The sequence below is a fragment of the Heliconius melpomene genome, chromosome 13 (genome assembly GCF_056956725.1).
Source record: "Heliconius melpomene rosina isolate 202511_hmr_F chromosome 13, ASM5695672v1, whole genome shotgun sequence".
Taxonomy (NCBI): Eukaryota; Metazoa; Arthropoda; class Insecta; order Lepidoptera; family Nymphalidae; genus Heliconius; species Heliconius melpomene.
The window spans coordinates 16191316-16213465 of NC_140401.1; the positions used below are offsets into that span (position 1 = coordinate 16191316).

General features: G+C 33.4%; 2 protein-coding genes and 1 non-coding gene across 3 annotated transcripts; 1 reads left to right on the forward strand and 2 right to left on the reverse strand.

Moving 5' to 3' along the window:
* Positions 1-5949: 5949 nt before the first annotated feature.
* On the reverse strand, positions 5950-10771 carry LOC146533156 (ecdysone oxidase-like). Its single transcript, XM_085196716.1, has 3 exons — positions 10451-10771; positions 8023-8156; positions 5950-7550 (listed from the first exon to the last, which is right to left on the reverse strand). Exons 1-3 carry the CDS (start codon positions 10596-10598, stop codon positions 5970-5972), a joined length of 1863 nt encoding a protein of 620 aa, XP_085052842.1. The 5' UTR covers positions 10599-10771; the 3' UTR covers positions 5950-5969.
* Positions 10772-12991: 2220 nt separating this feature from the next.
* TRNAV-GAC (transfer RNA valine (anticodon GAC)) lies at positions 12992-13066 on the forward strand. Its single transcript has one exon. It is a non-coding gene; the product is annotated as a tRNA-Val (tRNA).
* Positions 13067-14296: 1230 nt separating this feature from the next.
* LOC146533158 (ecdysone oxidase-like) lies at positions 14297-19932 on the reverse strand. Its single transcript, XM_085196761.1, has 3 exons — positions 19768-19932; positions 16222-16355; positions 14297-16035 (listed from the first exon to the last, which is right to left on the reverse strand). The coding sequence occupies exons 1-3, from the start codon at positions 19913-19915 to the stop codon at positions 14467-14469; spliced, it is 1851 nt and encodes a 616-aa protein (XP_085052887.1). The 5' UTR covers positions 19916-19932; the 3' UTR covers positions 14297-14466.
* Between the last annotated feature and the right edge of the window lie 2218 nt (positions 19933-22150).

Here is a 22150-nt window from a genome sequence, read left to right on the forward strand (position 1 = left end):
TATTTTCTTGTAACAATGTCTGTTTTTTTTTGAGTGACCAATCTATCAAAGTACAAAATTGTTAAAAAAAAACGTATTATTCGTTTCAGAGTTCCACCATTCAACACTTAATATATCGAAAATTGAGCGGTGCATGGAGAACAGAGTGTCGTAACACTAGGTTCACTTTGCATGCTATACAAGTATTTTTTTAACTAAGCTATTAAATAGTGTAATTTAGATATGTCTAGTGGTAGGTGATTGAAATAAAACTCGAGGCATTTATTGTAGAATTACATATATATCAATTACCTTAATTTATGCTAAATAGTATTTGATTGGCCCTAAACATGTTATATCACCGACTGACTTATTGATAAATATTCGATTTGGTTCTAGCTCCGCTCTACGAATAGCGTTCACTTGCAACTCACTTATACTCGTATGCTACACTTGACTATTGGAGCACGTAAACTTTATTGGAATAACAAGGATTGGCACACTTCAATTTTTAGATTGATTGCTTAATTTTTGTATAATATATTTATACATTGGAGATCTACTTTGGCTTGTTACCAAAGCGAGGATAAGAAAATAGTTCGTTTCTGGAATGAGAATCAAACCCCCAACCACCGCGTCTACAGTCAGACGCTGTACCATTGCACCACGACATCCTCGATGGCATTGGTTTTAATAGAATTTTATATCAGCTTTATCAAAAGATTATACTCTGTAATATAGATTCAAGATCTAATAGCGAAGACCTAGACTACCAACTATAAATAATTATTATTGCTATTTTTCAATTTTAGGGCTCCGTACCGTATATGATTTGTTTCGTCACGCCGATAGTGACATTAGTTTCCGATACGTACCTAACAGATAATAAAGGCAGAGTTTCTGTCTGAGATAATTAAGGTAACTTTCTTTTTTTAAGCTTCATGCTGTATCCTGTACCATTTCACATAAACAGCTCTCGAAAATCCCTTGAAACCGTCTCGGGAATTTCGACGTGTTGACTGGAGGAACTCAACGTGGCATTTTATCTTGTTATACAGCCACAATCACTTATAATAACTTCTTACTCTACAAAATGCAGAAAATAGAAAGAAAAGTAAAAAAAATCAAGACACATCATAGGCCATTTCTTCACAATCCACCTGCACCCGCAGAGAAGACGAACATTACTTAGAAGTATTAGGTATTCCGCGCGGTGTGTTGCATCTGGGAATGCTCGCCCACGCCCACACACCACCACCACCACCAGCAGCCACCAGCCACGCTTTATTGCGTTTAGTGTAAGCGAAAATTTTCAAATATTCAAAAATGAAAATTTTACTATGAAATCTTTTACAGGACGCTACGTTTATTGTAAAATTTGTGGGTATTTTTTTGGATATTACGAATTAATTCAATATATATTTATATATTGAATTAAATATTGAATTTATATATTGAATTAAAATACCCTATCAAATTTATTCTTTCAAATTTTGCATGCTAGTGCCGTTAAGGAATATAATTTATAGAATATTTTTTAAAGGGAATTAAGCCCACAACCATCGCGCTTACAGTCAGGCGATATATCACTGAGTGTTTATTCTCAATTAGTGCTTATATTATAAGTAATAGTATTATAGTAATAGTATTATAGTAAATGAATGAGGAGTTTGCCAATATTTATTTACCTTTGTCCTTACTGTCTAACTTGGAGTTATCGACTCCTTCATATTTAAATGTATAATTATTGTTATGTCTTTTGTTTTCGAGTCTTATCGTTGGATATGTTGTGATAAATGCTTATTCGCTCATACTTATGTTAATTATTAACTACTAATAACTTATAGGTAAGGATTAAATTAACTATAACCACGTGTAGAGGACCAGCAGTGACGCAGTAAACGTGACAGGTTGTGATCTCTCTGGACGAAATGAAATATTTTTATTTTTATTTCTTTTCTCTGGTGTGAATATGCAACCACATCAGAATTCGGCGGAGACTACAGAATCTTAACACTATGCTCCCTCTGCCTACTAATCAACATGCGGGATACAGAGGGTCGCTAAGAAAATATGCTATATCTGCATATTTTCTTGTGTTCTCAGATTAGGTTCTTATGAGTGGTGGTTGAACGCCACGCTTTGCCTCGACTATTACGAAATTTCATTTCATCGAGTGGAAATCGAACCCACAACCTGTCACGGTTCAGTCACACGCCCCTGTCTGCCTTGTACCCCTGAGCCCCGAAAGGCCCCAATATTATTATTGTTCATTTCAATATATATTCTATAGCTACGTCAAGCACACGAGATGAAGTAATTTTCATCTTAGACCAAGGGACGCCCTAATCAATTTCAATAATATTTATTACGGGGATTATGTTAAAATCGGGTAGACGATAACGGGCGAAAAACAGCAGATTGTGCATTAAATTGAATAATTTTAGGAACGAGGGCTCAGGCAAATGAGATTGTGGATAGCGGGATGTGAGCGTTTGAAAAAATACCCTCGACTAATGAGATATTGGGGGAGGACCTGTGAATTTTATGGGGAATTTTATAAAAAAAAAGAACTAATGTTTTATTTGGCCATTACATTTTTAGAAGAAGGTTAATAATAAAAATGAATCTTGAAAATATATAAATATTAAAAATAATCTCTAAATAATATTTTTTATAGCATCTCGCTTTATCTCCAGCAGAGTAGCCAGAACGATCGGAGCGCCAAAAACTACGGTAGTAGTGAAATTAGTCGAGTGAACAACGCCGGTACTCTGTACGCATTAACTATACGTGATTGTTGTGGGTTCGAATACCATTCGGGAGAATTTTTTATTTAAATTAAAACCATTTACTGCCTGCACCTTCATTTGTGTGGTATAAATCGAATATCGAGAAAACCCCCTCTTAGTGCTTATTTATAATCTATCAGTTTCTGTAATGTTTATAAGAGTACTAAAGCGTAGATAAAGTACAGCGTTGAGTATCAATTAAGGTATCAACTTTACATTTACTCTGTAACCCTGCTATAAAAAAATAAACAACTAAGTATACCTGCTTTGCTTTTATTATTAGGTACAAAAATTTATAAGAAAAATAACGATCCTCATTTACACCGAAGCGTCATTTTTCTTAAATTTGAATATGTCGTGTTCCCAATGTCTGCAATGTCAGTTGTAATGCAAAATATTAAATTGTTATAAAAATAATAATTAAACTAACAAATCACCTGGAGTAAAAGCTTTTAATGTTGTTTTCTGTATTTTTTGCAGTTGAGGCTATTTTTTTACTTATGTATCATTGAAATAGAAATAAAATTTTAAATAAACTGTATTTATTGCAGAAACCCAACTTGAGTTTTTATTTCAAAGAGTGGAATAATTAACATTATTATAAATATAGACTGTAAACATTCTTGGAAATCATATTTGAACTAACAACCATTGTTTTTAACATCCGCCTGTACTAGAAGGTTATAAATTAAAGCCGAAAATATATTTTATTTATCTACAAAAATCGGTTATTTTTGAAGTGAGTAACCGCGACATTAACCACGGTTAGCGTAAACTTTGACGCGTCATTACCTCGTGCCCTACTATGTGTCAAATACATTGAGGAAATTATTATAATAATATAATCCTTGTATATTCATTGTAATATACATTTTAAGATTCGACTTGCTAAAAAACTTAATATTTGCATAAAAACTACTTGGTGCATAGAGTTAACAAATATAAGCCTTAGAAAATATAATTCAATTCTATATACTTTCCATTTCTTTCCTCTGGCAACAACAAAAAACGCGGCGTTAAGTTTCGCTAAAATATAGCAGTGTGTGGACACGAAGTTTCTTAACGTTCGATTCACTGTCATATGCGAGGTAGCGCATGAAGCTATTATTATTTTCAAATGTATTAAATAATAAAGAAACAACCGGTGTCGAGGCAAAGCGCGGCGTTGAGTTCTGCCACTCAACACGCAATGCTTCCAGAATTCGACAGAAAGTGGGGAACGGAGTATCTTAACACTAAGTTGCCTCTGCTTACCCTGCTGTGTGCGGGATACAGCGTGAAGCTATAAAAAAATAAAAAAATAAAAAAAAACTAGAAATAATACAAACATCGAGAAGCCGTAGTAAATTTCAGGATCCACATAATTATGTAGTAACCGTCCTAAAGAGTCTTTGTCATGTAAACGAAGCTTTACGACTGTAACGCGAGTTGTCGCTCCATTTGAGGGTCAAACGTTTTTTTAATTGTTTTAATAATTAGGAAGAGCTTTTAACGTTTCATTATATCTATTATGTGAGTTTAAGTTGCTTTGGAACGGTTATGTGTTCTTTTAGTGTTATTTTCAACGGTTATTTTCTTTTTAAATATACTCTTCCTCAATTTTCATTGGTGGCCTGTGCTCACTCCAAAAATTTTACTAACAAATAAGTCCTAAAAATAAATTCAATAATAAATAATAAAATAATTACTTTTTTAGAAAACATATAAAAATAGAGGCCGTTGTGCTGCAGGAGCATAAGGGTGTGACTGTAAGGCGACAGTTGTAGGTTCAATCCCCACTCGAGGAAACGTAACTTAAATTTATATATCCGTTTCTTTGCTCTGGTATCGAAGCAAAAGCACGGCGTTGAATTCCACCTCTCAGCACGCATATCCTCCAGAATTCGGCGGAAAGTGGGGAACGGAGAGTCTTAACCACTTTGTTCCCTCTGCCTATCAGGACAGCAGGCTGTGTGCCTGACAGCGTGAAGCTGATATAAAAATTTGGACGTAGCGGGATTGAGCGGATTCAAACTTTTATAGATTTTCTATAAAAGTTTCCTTCCGATCAAGCATTGTCGATATTTATAAGGTGTATTTCCATCATAGATCATCAAAGTCATTCTTATCGAAATAATTTATGACAAAGAAACTCTGTCGCTTCTAAACATTACCATATTATCGCTTTCATGTAAATCAGTTCTCTTGAAGCGACTACTGAATTGTCTACAATGTTTAAACGTAAAATAAGATTGTTTTTAGTTATTTTTAAAAAGCTGTTTTTTTTGTATTTTAATGTTTTAATTTACATTACTTTAGAATCGTTGTGTGAAGGATGACAAAATCCAACAAACAGCTACGTATTTTAGTCGTATCTACAAAAAAGCCTAACTATAAATTGAGACCAGTCGTGGCGCAGGTTGTAGATTCGATCTCTTTCGAGGAAATGAAAATATTATTTTTTTATTTTCCTCTCTCTGGCTCTTGAGTTCGGCTACTCAACACGCAATACCTCCAGAATTCGGGAGAAAGTGGTTAAGTGTCTTAATGGAAGCGAAAGATCTTAATATAAGGTTGTCAGCTTCGTCTACCTATCCTGTGAGGGATACAGCGTGAAGCTATAAAAAAATATTATACCAACCTATATTATATAGTATATCAATCAACCTGATTACTAACACTGACCTTAAAACTGGTTATTAACAATCCTTCAAGTATAAAATTACTAAATCATGTAAATAATTTATTACATAATTGCAAGTAGCATATTATATTTGTTTAACTACACGCTACGGTATGAGTCTTATACGAGTACTGTAGTGGCGCAGTAGGTCGATTAAGTATAAACGCGATGGTTGCAGGTTCCCTCCTCACTCGGAGGAACAATTGTATTTACATTATTTTTATATCCCAGCTCTAGATGAAACACTAGTACTAGGCTAGTTCTGCCAACCAAAAGAAAAGAGAAAAACGGAATGTCCTCACACTGAGTTCTCTCTACATGCCCTGTTGAGGTGGAAAATGTAAAACTGCCTTTTAAATTAATTAAGGGGTAGTTTTAATTCATTAACTCTAGCTGAATGAAATCGGTATGTAGTAATTCGAATTTCACATTAAAAAATATGTTGCACTAAATTGTTAATTAATAAATGTTTAACAGAACTATTAATGTGTTTAAATTGAAAAGGAAACAAGAAACTCGTTAAAATTATGTAGAAATTATATAAAGTTTAAGTAGGGAGAAATTAAATTATAGTCTTCTTTTAAAATATCAGCTGCTTTCTCACCAATCATGATGGTGGGTATATTAGGGTTGCCACTCGTTGTCCTCGGCATAATCGATGCATCGACTATTCTTAGACCTTTTATGTTATGTACACGTAATCTCTCATCGACTACCCCATCAGGACCCATAGCACACGTACCCACGGGATGTAAAAGCGAAGTCACCGTATTCTTCACGTAACAGCGCCAATATTCATCCGAACCAAAGAGCAAACCTCTGCAACCTTTAACATTTAGCCTAACCACGTCAGCACCCACCTTTCTATAATGTGTCGTCCAAAGTACATTTAGCATATATTTAATTCCTTCAGTAAGAATGGTAATATCCTGCTTGTTTCGGAAATATCCCAATTCTATGATGGGTTTGTCAAAAGGATTAGTACTTTTTATTGAAACCTGCCCTCGTGATAAAGGATGAAGAAGAACAAGGTTTGTTGCATCAATTTCACGATATATATTCGCTTTGCTAAAAGAAAAGCATAAGTCTCTATCAAAGTTGGTAATACTTTGACAGCCATATAGTATAGCAGGAGAGGCAGTAGCACCTATGCGTATATTAGTAATTTGTATATGTGGTTTTGATCCATAACAAACGTCACAAGAAGTATTTACTCTTATCAAGCCAGATTGTATTGGTGTAGGATACGCGCTCAATTCAGTTGGCGCTAATAAATTTTGAATAGCTGTTTGGAAGCCTTTTTGCCCCTTAATATATAATAGAACAACACTATGGTCTTGTAAGTTCTGGCCTACAGGAAGGTCAGCTAACACGTTTATGTGATGTTCGTCCAAAATTTCTTGAGGCCCCACTCCTGACAACATTAAAAGTTTTGGCGAATCAATACTTCCCGCAGATAGAATAACTTCTTTATTGGCGTATACGTCAATTATTTTACCGGACTTAAGAAAAATCCTGACACCGTACGCTCGTTTTGAAAGTGGATCAATTAATATTTTCGTTACTCGTGCATATTTTGTAATAAACATATTTGTACGATCCTTAGCAGGCCTAAGATAAGCCTCAGCTGTACTTGATCTTCTTCCATCATAAAAAGTAAAATGAGGTGTGGAAGCGCCAAAATACTCTGGACCATTGTTTTCTAAAAGTCTTTTTATGCCTATTTCTTCATAAGAACTTAAAATTTCTTCATTTACCCTTTTAAAATATGGATTCACTTTTGGTCTAGATATGCCTACTGGACCAGATTGTGAATGTAAATAAGCGTTATACGGATTTTTAAATACCGTAGCATCTGTCATATGTTCGAGTTTTTTAAAGTAGTGAAGAACTGTCCCCCAGTCCCACCCTGGAGCTACAGTGTTCCAGTCGTCATAGTCTTCTGGGACGCCTCTTGCGTAAATCTCGTAATTTATAGACGATGATCCTCCGAGCATTTTCCCTCGTGTCATATATATGATGCCCCCAGGGTGCGCCTGCCCTATGCCTTCATCCAATTTAGCGTGATAATCCCAGTCATATTCTGTATGACCCATAGTTGCAAACAAACTGGGTATCTGCAATAAATAGTATTTATCTATTAATCTGCAATAAAAATATATTTTTCCTTTTGTTATTTTTTCATTTTGCTTACAAGGTACAATTATTTTTAATTATATAATTTTTTTTTCTAATCTCATGGTATATCCCACATATAGCAAGCAGAGGGAACCGCTAAAAAGACACTCTGTTCCCCATTTTCCGCCAAATTCTGAAGGCATTGGGTGTTCAATGGCGATGCTTAAAGCTGCGCTTTGCCTCGACTCCAATCGTCCACGGCCACAGCCAATCGTGGCGCAGTGGCACAAAGAATTACTGTAAACGCGACCACTTGTGGACTTAAGGGAATGAAATATCTAATTATTATTTTAATATCTTCAACGATTACTTACTTATAAAAAGATTAAATAATTATTCTAAATATATGTATGTATAACGGCAATTATTTTTTTTTATAATAAGTAATGAATGTGTTAATTATAAATTTACCACACTAGCTGGCGGAGGATCTCCCCCTGCTTCCAGGAGAAGAATTTTCCAATGGTGAATTTCACTAAGTCTGGCCGCCACTGTAGCACCACCAGATCCTGCGCCTACCACTATAAAGTCAAATGTATCTCCATCTGAAAAACATTTCGTATTGTAAATCAATATAAATATAATTAAGATTGTCTAAGGCATAGCGTGTGAACGCGACGTTTATGAGTTCAATTCCTACTTGAGGGTGTGAATTATCTTCTATATATATAAAATCGAAAGGTCACTCACTCATCACGAAATCTCAGAAGCTACATGTGCTAGGAATCTCAAATTTTGCATAGGAGTTACTTATAGGACGTAGGTGCTCGCTAAGACGGGAATTTGCAATATTCGACTTCTAAGGGGTTGTTTTTGGGGTCGACAGTTTGTATGAAACTTCGTTACTACAAATGCTAGGAGTCTCAAATTTTGCATAGACGTCACTAGGACGTAGTGATGGAGACAGAAATTAATAATAACACAGTTCGCGGGTGAAACCGCGAGCGGGCCGCTAGTATAATTATATAATCGCTCTGGTAAAATTTCGAAAATTGCACGAAATATAAAGAATGTAGTGCCTCAACCATTAGGTGCTGTTGCTGCTAACATTTGCTTTGAAATTTTTACTACAAATAAATTTTGGTTTATTTGACAAAAGTCATAGAAATATGCAAGCAACCTGAGTCTTGAGTGAATGAAAATTTATGAATTAACTAAGAATGTCCTCTCTACCTTGCCTTCTTCTTATAACCGTAAAATTGTATATATCACCGGCTGTGCATTCAGTTTTGTATAGTATATAGTATCTAAGCACCTATATACTTAGGCAAAGTTTAAAATAAATAACATTTTAAACATTACTCGCACGTTTTAGGTATTCTATACATTATCTAAGTGTTGTCTAGAATACCGGTAATATACCATTTAACATACATATAATGAAAAATTAAGATATTTCCGTTGGTTTACATTGTATTTAGACACGATAAGAGCGCCATATCGGGGTCATTGCCACAAATGTCAATGTAATCGAATTATCAATTTAAATTATTCTAATGTTTTTATCCGCTCCGGCCTCATCCTATTGACCTGAATACATACATAGGTATTATCAGTTAGTACGTATCATATATATTTTTAAATATTTATATAGTTTTGGTAGGTATAACTTGCGAATAAAATTTGCCTTGATAAATGTGTAAATGTTCCGTTCGATGTTGTTATAGTCATATTGAGAAACATTATTCAGATCATAGATAGATGAAAAGTGTGCTGTGAATAGGTTACAGATATTTTGACCACCTGACACATTGATAATATCATTATTCATTTCAGCTGGATATGAGTTGGTGATATTTTGTCTTTTACCTTTTAAGAATGACCAGAAAAAAATACTATTTAAAGTTATTTGCTCTTCAGTAAAATTAATATAGGAGTTATAACACTGCAAAGATAGTTTATGACATCTTTTCTCTAACATTGTTAAGATTACCTCGTCCATTGGATTTTTTTACTTTTTATATCTTAACTTAACGATTTCTTTTTCCCTGATACGTTTAATTAGGGTTTTAGTAAACCAAGGAGGAGTTTTGAATTTTGTGTAATTGTTTGTTTTTTAAACATACTTAAGCGGACTAATAGAGGGGGATGCAATGGATCAATTCGGATTAGTTCACTAGGGGAACGTTCAACTCAGACTTAGGCATAGCATAATCTTTGTCGAACAAGACAAGATCCAAAAGTTTATATTGACTATTTTTTACTTTATTAAATTGACTGAAATTATTTAAAGAACTGAAATCCTAAAAAATATTTTTGCAACATAGGGCATACGTTCTCCAACGTGGTTGCTATCGGCTAAGTTCCAATCAATACAACTCAAATTAAAATCACCGATAACGAATACACTAGAAGTAATTGTTTCTATCATGTTATTAAAATTATTTACAAAATTATCTAACACTTCTTCATTGACTGGCGGAGGAATATAGGTTGCACAAATAGCCAGTTTTTCATTTTTATTTAGTTTTAAAGTAACCCATAGATCTTCGCATGGACTGCTCCTCTGGTTTATTCGGTTAGAAATAATTCGGTTGGATACTGCCACCAATACTCCTCCACCATTCAATTTCTTGGAGTTTACTACATCACGATCTCTTCTATAGACATTATAATTTGTACCAAAAATTTCTGAATCATAAATACCAGTGCACAACCATTAATTTACTACAAAAATAGAACATAGTAGACCGACGTTTTTCTTTAATGTAGTTCGATTTAATAAATTCACAAGATTTTATAAAGAAAATCTATTAAAAGCGATGTTATTGCGAGCTAGCGGCATAAACATTTTTTTTCTATTAAAACGTTAATACAAAACTTTAGATATGTTTCATACCTTTCAGAGGATAAGAAGCAGGCCATCCTACCGGCGAGATCGCGTTTGAAATAGCAAGCAGTTGAAGCAGCCACCGCAGCCAGGGGGAGTCCCGGGCCGTTTGAATACAGCCAAGGAAATTATTGATGAATACATTCAAATTTAACATTTTGAACACTAAATTTATTTAGTTAATTCAAGTTGAATGCATACAGTTTAGTGGAAATATATAGTGCACTAATAAATAAAGGTAATCGCAACACAATTGAAGCATAACGTCGCTTGTAAACAATTAAAGTAATAATTTTATAATTGAGAATTAATACTACACGCAAAGACCGCGACTCTTCAACTAGAGTTATAAAATAAAGCCGGTATTCTACGTTTAAAGAAATTTCAAGGTAAAATAATGTTGTACTTTTTAACCCAAATTAGGTTCGATACAATGAAACTAGTTCTTATATAATGACTTTATAGAGCACACTCGTTAAAAAATGCAGTTCGAATTACTTAACTTCAAAGTACCGTTAATTTACGCGTAAGTAAACTATTACTTGAACTAACAACCTCCTTATAGTTTGACAATTCCAATTGTGCTACAAAATTGTTTCGAAAATTATTAGTATTTATCTATTTGGCGAGCAATATCTTCTTTAGATATCCACAAGTCGAGCGGGCCGGATGGAACCTCTTTAGTGCTCCGTTCAAGTGCTCCTGAGCTGACACTGATGCTACACCCTTACTCTGTGGGCGTAGCCCCTGATCAGTGGAAGAGCGCTCACATCTACCCCATTCCGAAAAAAGCGAGATCCATCTAACAATAAGCCTATCACCTTCCTGCACTCTAAAGTGATGGAGAACACGAAAAATTGCCATCTCTCGGTTTACCTGGAGAGCGTATTATTTAATTTAAATTTAATAAGTTGCAAACACATTGTAGTACATTTTTTTTATAGTACAGTCGGTTAAAGTTGGGTGTACTAAATATTTTGAATTTAATGTTTGGCAAAAACACGGCATTTTATTGAAAACCGATGCAGGTATGTTTCAATCTTAAACTGTAATTCACAGAAGGGTTACTCATGATTACATTACAGAAAAAAAAATTAAAAAAGAGTAATATTTGTAGTCTTAGGACTTGAAAAATCATCACAGGGTGTCGGTTTTTCCGATATTTTTTTAAATCAATATAATATGAAAAATACATGACACAGATTTTTTTTTATATTTTTCTCATAACTGTCACGACTTGGTCTATCACCTGTTTTCGTTTTATCGTTGACTCCTGGGACATCCTGTATATAAAAGGACTTGTCCTCATTGACTGAGGTAAGACGCACGCACAGCCGTAACCGCTGATGGTAGAAACGTGAAATTTGGACAGATGTTTACTTTCGTAATCTAGACATCCACTAAGAAGGGATTTTGAAAAATTTTAACCCTAAAGGGGTGAAATAGGGGTTGAAAGTTTGTATGGAAAAAAATTTTAATCGGCACCGATTTTTATAAAATTTGAAATTTAGATTTTTGAAAGTATTTAATTGAACACGTGTTTCATCGTTTTCTAGAATTCTCCCCCTAAGGGTGCATATAAGGGGTTAAAAGTTTGTATCTTTAAATCGCCACCGATTTTTATAATATTTAAAATTTAGACTCTTAAAAATATTTCATTGAACACATGTCATGGTTTAGTAGAATTCACCCCTCAATAAGCAAGCGAAGCTGCACGCGTCCGCTAGTTACATATAAAATGTAAGCATTTTAAAGTAAAAAACAAATAAATCATATAAGTAATTTATTTAATATCCTATATCTTATAAAACAAAGTCGCTTTTCGTGTCTGTCTGAACTTTCTAACTCTTCTTCTTCTAAACCACCCAACGGATTTTTATGCGGTTTTCACCATTAGGTCGAGTATTTCTCAGGGAAGGTTTATATATAGTTTATTATTTGTACATTTTTATGTAAATTAACATAAATACGATAAATGTGTCTAAAGTCCTACCCGTTGAGAAGCTTTCGCGCATGCGCTGCATTAATGGTAAGTACTACATGAAAATAATGTACTGGAGTATTGTTCCTCTTAATAAGATCTACAAAAAAGTCCGCGACAGCATATTTTTATCTTTTAAGGATAACGTGTAATGATCATATTTCTGTCTAAATATAGTAATTTCAATATATTTTTTATTGTGAGGGATATTTTTCCATAATGGTATTAATCCTTATCCTTTAAAATACTTTATTAATTTTCTACGTTAAACGAAGATAAAATTTGCTTTTGACACTATTTCGAATTTGCGAATAGTTTTAGAGAAAAACGCATTTAATTGTTGACACATCACGCCGTTGACTCATCAGCTGTGCCGACTCAAGTTTTACTTATCCCTTACTCTCAGCATATAAATAAGTATATTAGTTACGTTGGCCATTTAATGTAGATCAAAAGTGTCCTTTACTGTTTTTTCATTTTAATAAGTACTTTAGAAGTTGTTACAATATCAAAACATCCTTGCTGCGAAACGCGCCCCGCGACGTTTTGCTTATACAAGCGCGTCATGAGCAGTTATCGGTGGTTCAGTGGTAGAATGCTCGCCTGACACGCGGGCGGCCCGGGTTCGATTCCCGGCCAATGCATTCTATTTAATTTTCCTCACAGGCAGCCACGTAGTGCTTGCTTTTCATCAGGGACAGAATACCCTCTTCAGCATTAACCACAAGCTCGAAAAAAAAACCCGCCCGCTATAGAGGCATAGCAACGAAGATTTAGATGCGTTTGCACGCATTGGATAATTGGAGTTGAATGTATTATTTCAGCGCGATATATTTGGTTTCATATTTTTTGTAGTAGTTATTAGTAGGTAGGCTTTTGTTTATAATTTCTTCCGTTTAAAAATAGTCATTTAACTATCTAAAAATAGTCATTTAAATATATTTTAATAAGTACTTGAAAAGATTAGTAGCACAGATTTAAAATTACGGTATCTACTAAAAAAATACTTGCCGAGTAAAACAATTGGAAAATCCTTATTGAAACTACGAAAATGCGGGTTGCATTAGAGTTTAATTAATTTTCACATTATCTTAAGTGCTTTGCAAACATACATTATATGAATAATCCAGTAGTAAAAGCGGGCGAAGCCGCAAGGGGGTCGCTAGTATTATATAGTATCTAGTTGTCGTCTACAGGTCGTCCAATATGAGATAGTTAAATTTTAGGGAACTTTTACAAAACCACAAAATCATTTTTTTAACATTAAATGCTTATGAAGCTTGTGACACATTTATAATTGCAATGATTCATTTAAATTCATAGTTCTGTTATCATATCGATAATATTATTAATTATAAGATTTCTTTGCAATTTCATTGTACTTTCATTATCGAAATATAAGAACAAATAAAATAAACAACATATATTTTCCTACCTTAAATGAGATATCTCATATAACTATATAAATAAATACATTTATAATGCATTCATTTAAATAATAATTTTGACGCCACTAATTAAAAGAAAATTTTGTAGCCATAATATAGGTTTTGAATGGATGGGAACTTATATGAGAAGACTTCCAGCTGCCTGACTATTTAAAAGCAGAAATATAAAATATTGTAAAGTATTGAACCAAAGACTATATAGGTTACGCTTAAAGTACAGCAAGCATATATATGGGATGTAATTGGCAATCAAATAATCCGAAACAATCTTTACTACATATTTAGAAGTAAAACACTGGCGATATAAATTGTTGTCATTAAACAGCTGAATTTGAAATAATTACTTTATTTTATTTTTATTATACCTACATGTTTATTTTTCTAATATTAGACATTATCTCAGGAACGTTAGAAACTTGTTGTCATATTTGGAAGCCATCCGCATGACGCGTAATTTCTAAGATTTCTTACGTTATACGATAGAGCAAATAGAGTAGAATAATAGAGTATAGTAGAATTATCAATAGAGAAATTATATTTATTATGGCTAAAATAAATGCTACCTCAAATTCGGCATTCCTCACCCTATACTTTTATTAGTAAGGATAAACTAAATTATAATCTTTTTTTATCATATCAGCTGCTTTCTCACCGATCATGATGGTGGGTATATTAGGGTTGCCACTCGTTGTCCTCGGCATAATCGATGCATCGACTATTCTTAGACCTTTTATGTTATGTACACGTAATCTCTCATCGACTACCCCATTAGGACCCATAGCACACGTACCCACGGGATGTAAAAGCGAAGTCACCGTGTTCTTCACGTAACAGCGCCAATATTCATCCGAACCAAAGAGCAAACCTCCGCAACCTTTAATATTAAGACTAACCACCTCAGCACCCACATTTCTATAATGAGTCGTCGAAAGTAAATTTACCATATATTTAATCCCTTCAGTAAGGATATTGATATCCTGCTTGTTTCGAAAATATCCCAAATCTATGATGGGATCGTCAAAAGGATTGGTACTTTTTAATGTAACCTGCCCTCGTGATAAAGGATGAAGAAGTATAAGCCCTGTAGCATCAATTTCATGAAATATATTAGCTTTGCTTAATGAAAAGCACAAGTCTCTATCAAAATTGGTAAGGCTTTGACAGCCATATAGTATAGCGGGAGAGGCAGTAGCACCTATTCGTATATTAGTAATTTGTATATGTGGTTTTGATCCATAACAAACGTCACAAGAAGTATTTACTCTTATCAAACCAGATTGCATTGGTGTAGGATACGCGCTCAATTCAGTTGGCACTAATAAATTTTGGATAGCTGTTCCGAAGCCTTTTTGCCCCTTAATATATAATAGAACAACACTATGGTCTTGTAGATTATGGCCTACAGGAAGATCAGCTAACACGGTTATGTGATGATCGCCTAAAATTTCTTGAGGCCCCACTCCTGACAACATTAAAAGTTTTGGCGAATCAATGCTTCCCGCAGATAGAATAACTTCTTTATTGGCATATACATCAATTATTTTACCCGATTTAAGAAAAACTTTGACACCGTACGCTCGTTTTGAAAGTGGATCAATTAATATTTTCGTTACACGTGCATATTTTGTAATAAACATATTTGTACGATCCTTAGCAGGCCTAAGATAAGCCTCAGCTGTACTTGATCTTCTTCCATCATAAAATGTAAAATGAGGTGTGGAAGCGCCAAAATACTCTGGACCATTGTTTTCTAAAAGTCTTTTTATGCCTATTTCTTCATAAGAACTTAAAACTTGTTCATTTACATTGTTAAAGTATGCATTCACTTTTGGTCTACTTACGGCTACTGGACCGGACTGTGAATGTAAATAAGCATTATACGGATTTTTAAATACAGTTGGATCTGTCATATGTTCGAGTTTTTTAAAATAGTGAAGAACGCTCCTCCAGTCCCAACCTGGAGCTACAGTGTTCCAGTCATCATAGTCTTCTGGGACGCCTCTTGCGTAAATTTCATAATTTATAGACGATGACCCTCCGAGCATTTTTCCTCGTGTCATGTATATGACGCCTTCAGGGTGCGCCTGCCCTATTCCTTCATCCAATTTAGCGTAGTAATCCCAGTCATATTGTGTATGAGGCATAAAATAAAACAAACTAGGTATCTGCAATAAATTGTAAAATTTAAATGTGTTAAACAACAACAGACAAAAAATAGTCTTTTTGTTTTTCAGTCTTTGCATGTAGGTAATTAGTATTGATTCAAGGATTACTTGTTTATAAAAATTTTGGACAATAAATCTAAATACTGTAAAAATATATATTTTTTTTGTAATAGTACAAAATTTTACCGCACTAGATGGCGGAGGATCTCCCCCTGCTTCTAGAAGAAGGATTTTCCAATGATGAATTTCGCTAAGTCTAGCCGCAACTGTAGCGCCACCAGACCCTGCACCAACTACTATAAAGTCGAATGTGTCTCCGTCTGAAAAATATTGTTTTAAAAATTATATACATAGGTAAGTATAATAATCAAAGAGTAGAGCGGTAGTCAAGTAATTTTCTTAAGAAACAAAAGGTCAATCTGTATTTCTTTTTATTTTTATTTATATACAATACTAGCGGACCCGGACGCGGCTACGCCTGCTTGAAATATAAGAATATAATTTCTATAGAAATATAATTTCAATCTAGATGAAATGCTAAAAGTGACTATTATATTTATTTTCATAAGGATGAATATCAAAATGACGCGGTAACGAACGCGGTCGCGTAGCGACGACGGTTGTTACTAACATGGCAGAATAAATTGCATGTCAAATTAGAAAGTATTTTAATTTATTAGTATATATGTGTAATGTTATGTTATATAGCCTATAGCACTTCTGAAGAATGCAGCTTTCATATAAAACAAAAACAAAGTAAATCGATTCAGTAGATCCAGAGATCTTAGCGTTCAAACAAACAAACAAACAAACAAACAAACAAACAAACTCTTCCGCTTTATTATATTAGTATAGATATTTTTTTATGTATCTTCACTGCGTAACTGAGTCACGTGAAATACATGTACGGATAAACCTCGCGAAATGAATAAAAATCCTATGTCTAAACTGTTAAGGTATCTTGATTGATTTCTTTAGGTATGGGTTATAAAATATTTTACCCTATATGCTCTTCCCGTAAAAGGAGCGCTCACGCTTCCATCCTGTATACATAATACTGTTCTAGCAGCTATAGTGCACAGCTACGCAGTGGAACATAAAGATTATGTGTGGTTTAAAGTTCATTTACCATATACAGGATGTCCCAGGAGTCAACGATAAAACGAAAACAGGTGATAGACCAAGTCGTGACAGTTATGAGAAAAATATAAAAAAAAATCTGTGTCATGTATTTTCCATATTATATTGATTTAAAAAAATATCGGAAAAACCGACACCCTGTGATGATTTTTCAAGTCCTAAGACTACAAATATTACTCTTTTTTAATTTTTTTTCCTGTAATGTAATCATGAGTAACCCTTCTGTGAATTACAGTTTAAGATTGAAACATACCTGCATCGGTTTTCAATAAAATGCCGTGTTTTTGCCAAACATTAAATTCAAAATATTTAGTACACCCAACTTTAATCGACTGTACTATAAAAAAAATGTACTACACTGTTTTTGCAAGTAACTTTAAAAGTTGGCGCATTTAATCTGGATTCCGAAATTGGAAACGAATTTGTTGAAGAGAGAAAAATCGAAATACACGATAATCGGGATGACGTTCAACGTTTTGGTATCTTTTCCGATACATTCTAGCTGCAGCATTAGCATTACATAACCATTCTCCATGAATGAAATGCATATCAGCAATGTGTCAAAGACCGAGTATATGGCCTGCCAGATCGCGGACTCGAGCACTATCCTTATAGGTCCTTGGTCAGCCCCTAAGTCGAAAAAGTTCAGGTATCTTAGATCCGTCATTCACGAGTCTGGAGGCATATATCACGATCTCCATGGTCGGATAAGCGTTGCCTGGGCTAAGTGGCGGGAGGTCACTGGTGTGGTCTGTGATCGCAGGATACCGTCCAAACCTTTTTCGACTTAGGGGCTGAACATTACAGAAAAAAAAAATGAAAAAAGAGTAATATTTGTAGTCTTAGGACTTGAAAAATCATCACAGGGTGTCGGTTTTTCCGATATTTTTTTAAATCAATATAATATGGAAAATACATGACACAGATTTTTTTTTATATTTCTCTCATAACTGTCACGACTTGGTCTATCACCTGTTTTCGTTTTATCGTTGACTCCTGGGACACCTGTATATATCCACTATATATCCAATGCTAAAATAGTAGTCAAATATTTAATTCGAAAGAGATTTAAATAGATCTCTAGATATATCTAGATAAATTTATTTAGAATTCGAAACGTAGCGAAAACAATTATATTTATTCAGACATTCGCATTTTATGCACACATTGCATACTACAATATTATACTTAATGAAATTTTATTTTTTGCTCATATTCACTTATTTTTATAATATTTCAATTAATATGCAAGGTTAGATCTTAGTGACCTTCTAAGATACGATTAATTATTTATAAATTTTAAGCTTTACCGTAAAAAATAACTATGTTTAACCATGTTTATATTTTTGCACAAGAATTAATTTTTTTATATACGAGTATACATATTTTATTATTCATATTGTTTTTATACCGTAGATGTAAGTGGAATGTCGTCATCACCTATAGATTAATGTGGTTGCACTCTGTACTTATTATTTTTAAGATTGTAGTAATCTTTTTTTCTATAATTGGATATTGATTTAAATATTTTGTTTAATTTGGAATTTTCAATTCATCCTAAGATATTTTTTTAGTTTCACCTTATATCCCATATATCTTACTTTTAGGTTTCTTGCTACGTATTCTGCCAGAGTATCCAAAGGAAACCTAGTGTTATGACACTCTATTTCACATTCTATTTCAATTCTGCACAATTAAATATTGGCGGATCCCGACTCTACGCTTGCATCTTGTTACCATAGTTCAGAACGAGAAATTTAAAATAATTCTTTTTTTTATTGTAGATAGGCAAGCATTCGTCCGCTATCTCATCTGGTGTCAGATTTACCAAGTTTCGAGACATGGAAAGATTCGGAGAAATTTATTTTCATATAAAATCATATTTAATATGCTATATTTTCTTTTAGATTGACTACAAATTTACCTTTATAGAAACTAAACACATTTTATAAATCTTTATAAAAATATTTATTTACGAGTAGGTTGAGACTGACGATGCGAACGATGGTGGAGCATGCTTACCTAGGTAGTGCCTATTCACTCGTTCTTTAAAGAGTGCCAGGTTATACTTGTCGGGGAACAGTTCAGCAGGCAGGGAGTTCCTCCTCCTCACTCCTTAGCCGCTCGTTCGCATTAGGAAAGTGGAGGCAAAGCGCTGCATTCATTGACCCGAGTATGAATTGAACCCACAGAATTGGACAGATGTTTATTTTCGTAATCTGGATATCTTCCACTAATATTTGTATGATTCAAGCGGGTGAAGCCGCGACAGTCCACTAGTACGCTTATAAAAATTCTACTTGATGCAAAAAATAAATTTTTCTTTTACATTTACTTCAAGTACTTCTTAATTTTTTTGCATTTATTCAGACAAGAGTTTCTAAATATTTTTAATAGGGCAGTGACATTAAATACTAAATAATAAAGTAACGAGGCAGAGCGTGGCGTTCAGTTCCGCCATTCCAAATGCAATGCCTCGGTGAAAAGTTGGGAACGGAAATGTCTTAATGGAAACAGAATGACTACCTATTGTTAAGACACTCCGTTCAAAAGGTAAAAAAAAAATTGTTTACACAAAACATTAAACATTACCTTTCAGAGGATAAGAGGCGGGCCATCCTACCGGCGAGATCGCGTGTGAAATAGCCAGCAGCTGAAGCAGCCACCGCAGCCAAGGGGAGTCCCGGGCCGTTTGAATACAGCCAAGGAAATTATTTATAAATACATTCAAGTTTAACATTTTTAACACTAAAAATATTAATTGACTGAAAGAAAGTTACGAAAACTACACTATTTTTGTCACACTTAAATTATAGTGATACATCGATCTTCTTCAATTGACACTTTTCTTAATTGTTTCTTAATGATTTTTTAATGGAAGGATTTTTTTAATTCAACTTGAATTCATTTACTTATGTTGTTTAAAGAAATAGTGGAATTAATCGAAACGTAAAAAAACATCACAACAGTTAAAGTATAAATTTTACTATAATAATTTGAAAAATAATCTATAATAACTATACGTACATAAAGACCACGATCTTTCTTCAGCTAGTGTTATAAACTAAAGTCTGTGTTTTACGTTTTAAAAAATTTCAAGGCAAAATAATGTTGTAATGTTTTATCCAAATTAGGTTTGCATAATATATATGATGAAACTAGTTCTTATATACTATGACTTTTTATTTATAAAATCTATGTATGTATTTTTTGATGGCCTTATTATTAAGTACATAAATTTTGACCAATAATTATGAAACTAAAACAAACAACTTTTGATCTATTACTTTAGAAAATGAAGGTATGTACCTAAGTACTCGTAACTCTGCCGTCGTCGTTACGAAAAAGGGCACAAATAACATTTTGTAAATATCGAGAAAATGGATTTAGTTTATTTTTTTCAACGTAACGTAAAAAATTAGTAGAGGACGAAGAGAGAGAGAGAGAGAGTTCATAAAAACTGTATTTTTCAATATAATTAATAAAAAAAATATCCACAATAATGGTCACCCTTCTTTATATTAAGGGAACATGATGTATATGTATGTATATTAATAGTTTATAGAAGATCGATATTTGTAAACATTTATTTAATTAGATAATTTAATTGTTTCAAAATGGTAATTTAAATTATTAATAAATATTAGTATTTAGAAAATAGATTTTGCAAAGACAGACAGACAGAAAAATAAGGATGATTTCTTCTGCCCTATGATCTTTAAATAGTTTTCTGCGTGTACTTAATATGATTAAAATCATCATTTAACAGGTAAACAATTAGAATAAACATTGATTTTAAGATTGACCTTCTATTATATAATATTTTACTTTAAAACATAAGGCAGACCGCGCATTTCATCGTCTATTCTCATAGTCAAACGGAACCGGAATAAAATATTTCAAACGCTGGCAACCCCTGTTTGCAGCAGGAATTTTCCAGGCAACCCTGTTTTTAGTGTTCAGAAAAAAATAAGCTTTAATTTGATATATAATTCATTAAAAAAACACATGAGTGCAAATTATTAACATTTAGTGACATGTTTAAACCAGGCAACCCTAGACTTGCGGCAGACTGAGAGCTGGCAACCCTTAATTTTCCAATTCCTTATGCGATTATCTTTCAAATGATGTGCGATTCATATAAAAAACGTATGGGTGCAATTTTCTCCAAAAACGAGTTACGAAAAAATGTAATTAAAGGTGATTGCGGCAGGATTCTTCCAGGCAACCCAGGTGTAATCTGTTCTACTAATCATGTATTATTCATTAATATAGGTTTAATTAAGAAAACTCGTTTATGCAGGATTCAACGGCCGGATCTCAGGGTATTTTTAAAACCTTTGTGTACCAATATGAAAGGACACTTTTAATCAATTATGCCTTCTCATTGTAATATAATTAGTTAAATATTAGATATTAAATACTTTTAATATCTAATATTTAACTACATAAGTAATTGTCAGTATCATGACTGCTTTTATAAAAAAGTAAATTAGATCCTCTACGTCAATTTGCTTGCGGGTGGCATTTTTTTATTTTAAATATCAAACCTAATTTGGATAAAACATTACAACATTATTTTGCCTTGAAATTTCTTAAAACGTAAAACACAGGCTTTAGTTACTTAAATATCAAAAAGCAGTCTTCAAAATCATAAAAATCTTGAACGTCCATCTTCTTAACTATAGTGCGAGAGCGAGCGAGTATCACATTCAGCTTTACAGAAGTCTTCAAAGTCATAGATACGCTTTTTTTGTTTTTAAACATCTTTCCACCCTATGGTGGAATAGTTTCAAAGTTGATCTCTGCAGAGTTTACTAAATATACTAAATACGAAAAAAGTGTCCAGTTTTTATTTTGTCTCGATTTTGTATAAAAAGGCCCTAAAACAACTAGCAACATGCTCTTTTTTTCTACCAGATACCGCTTCATGCCACAGAGCTGCATAAGTGTGACCCAGTCCATGTATATGTTT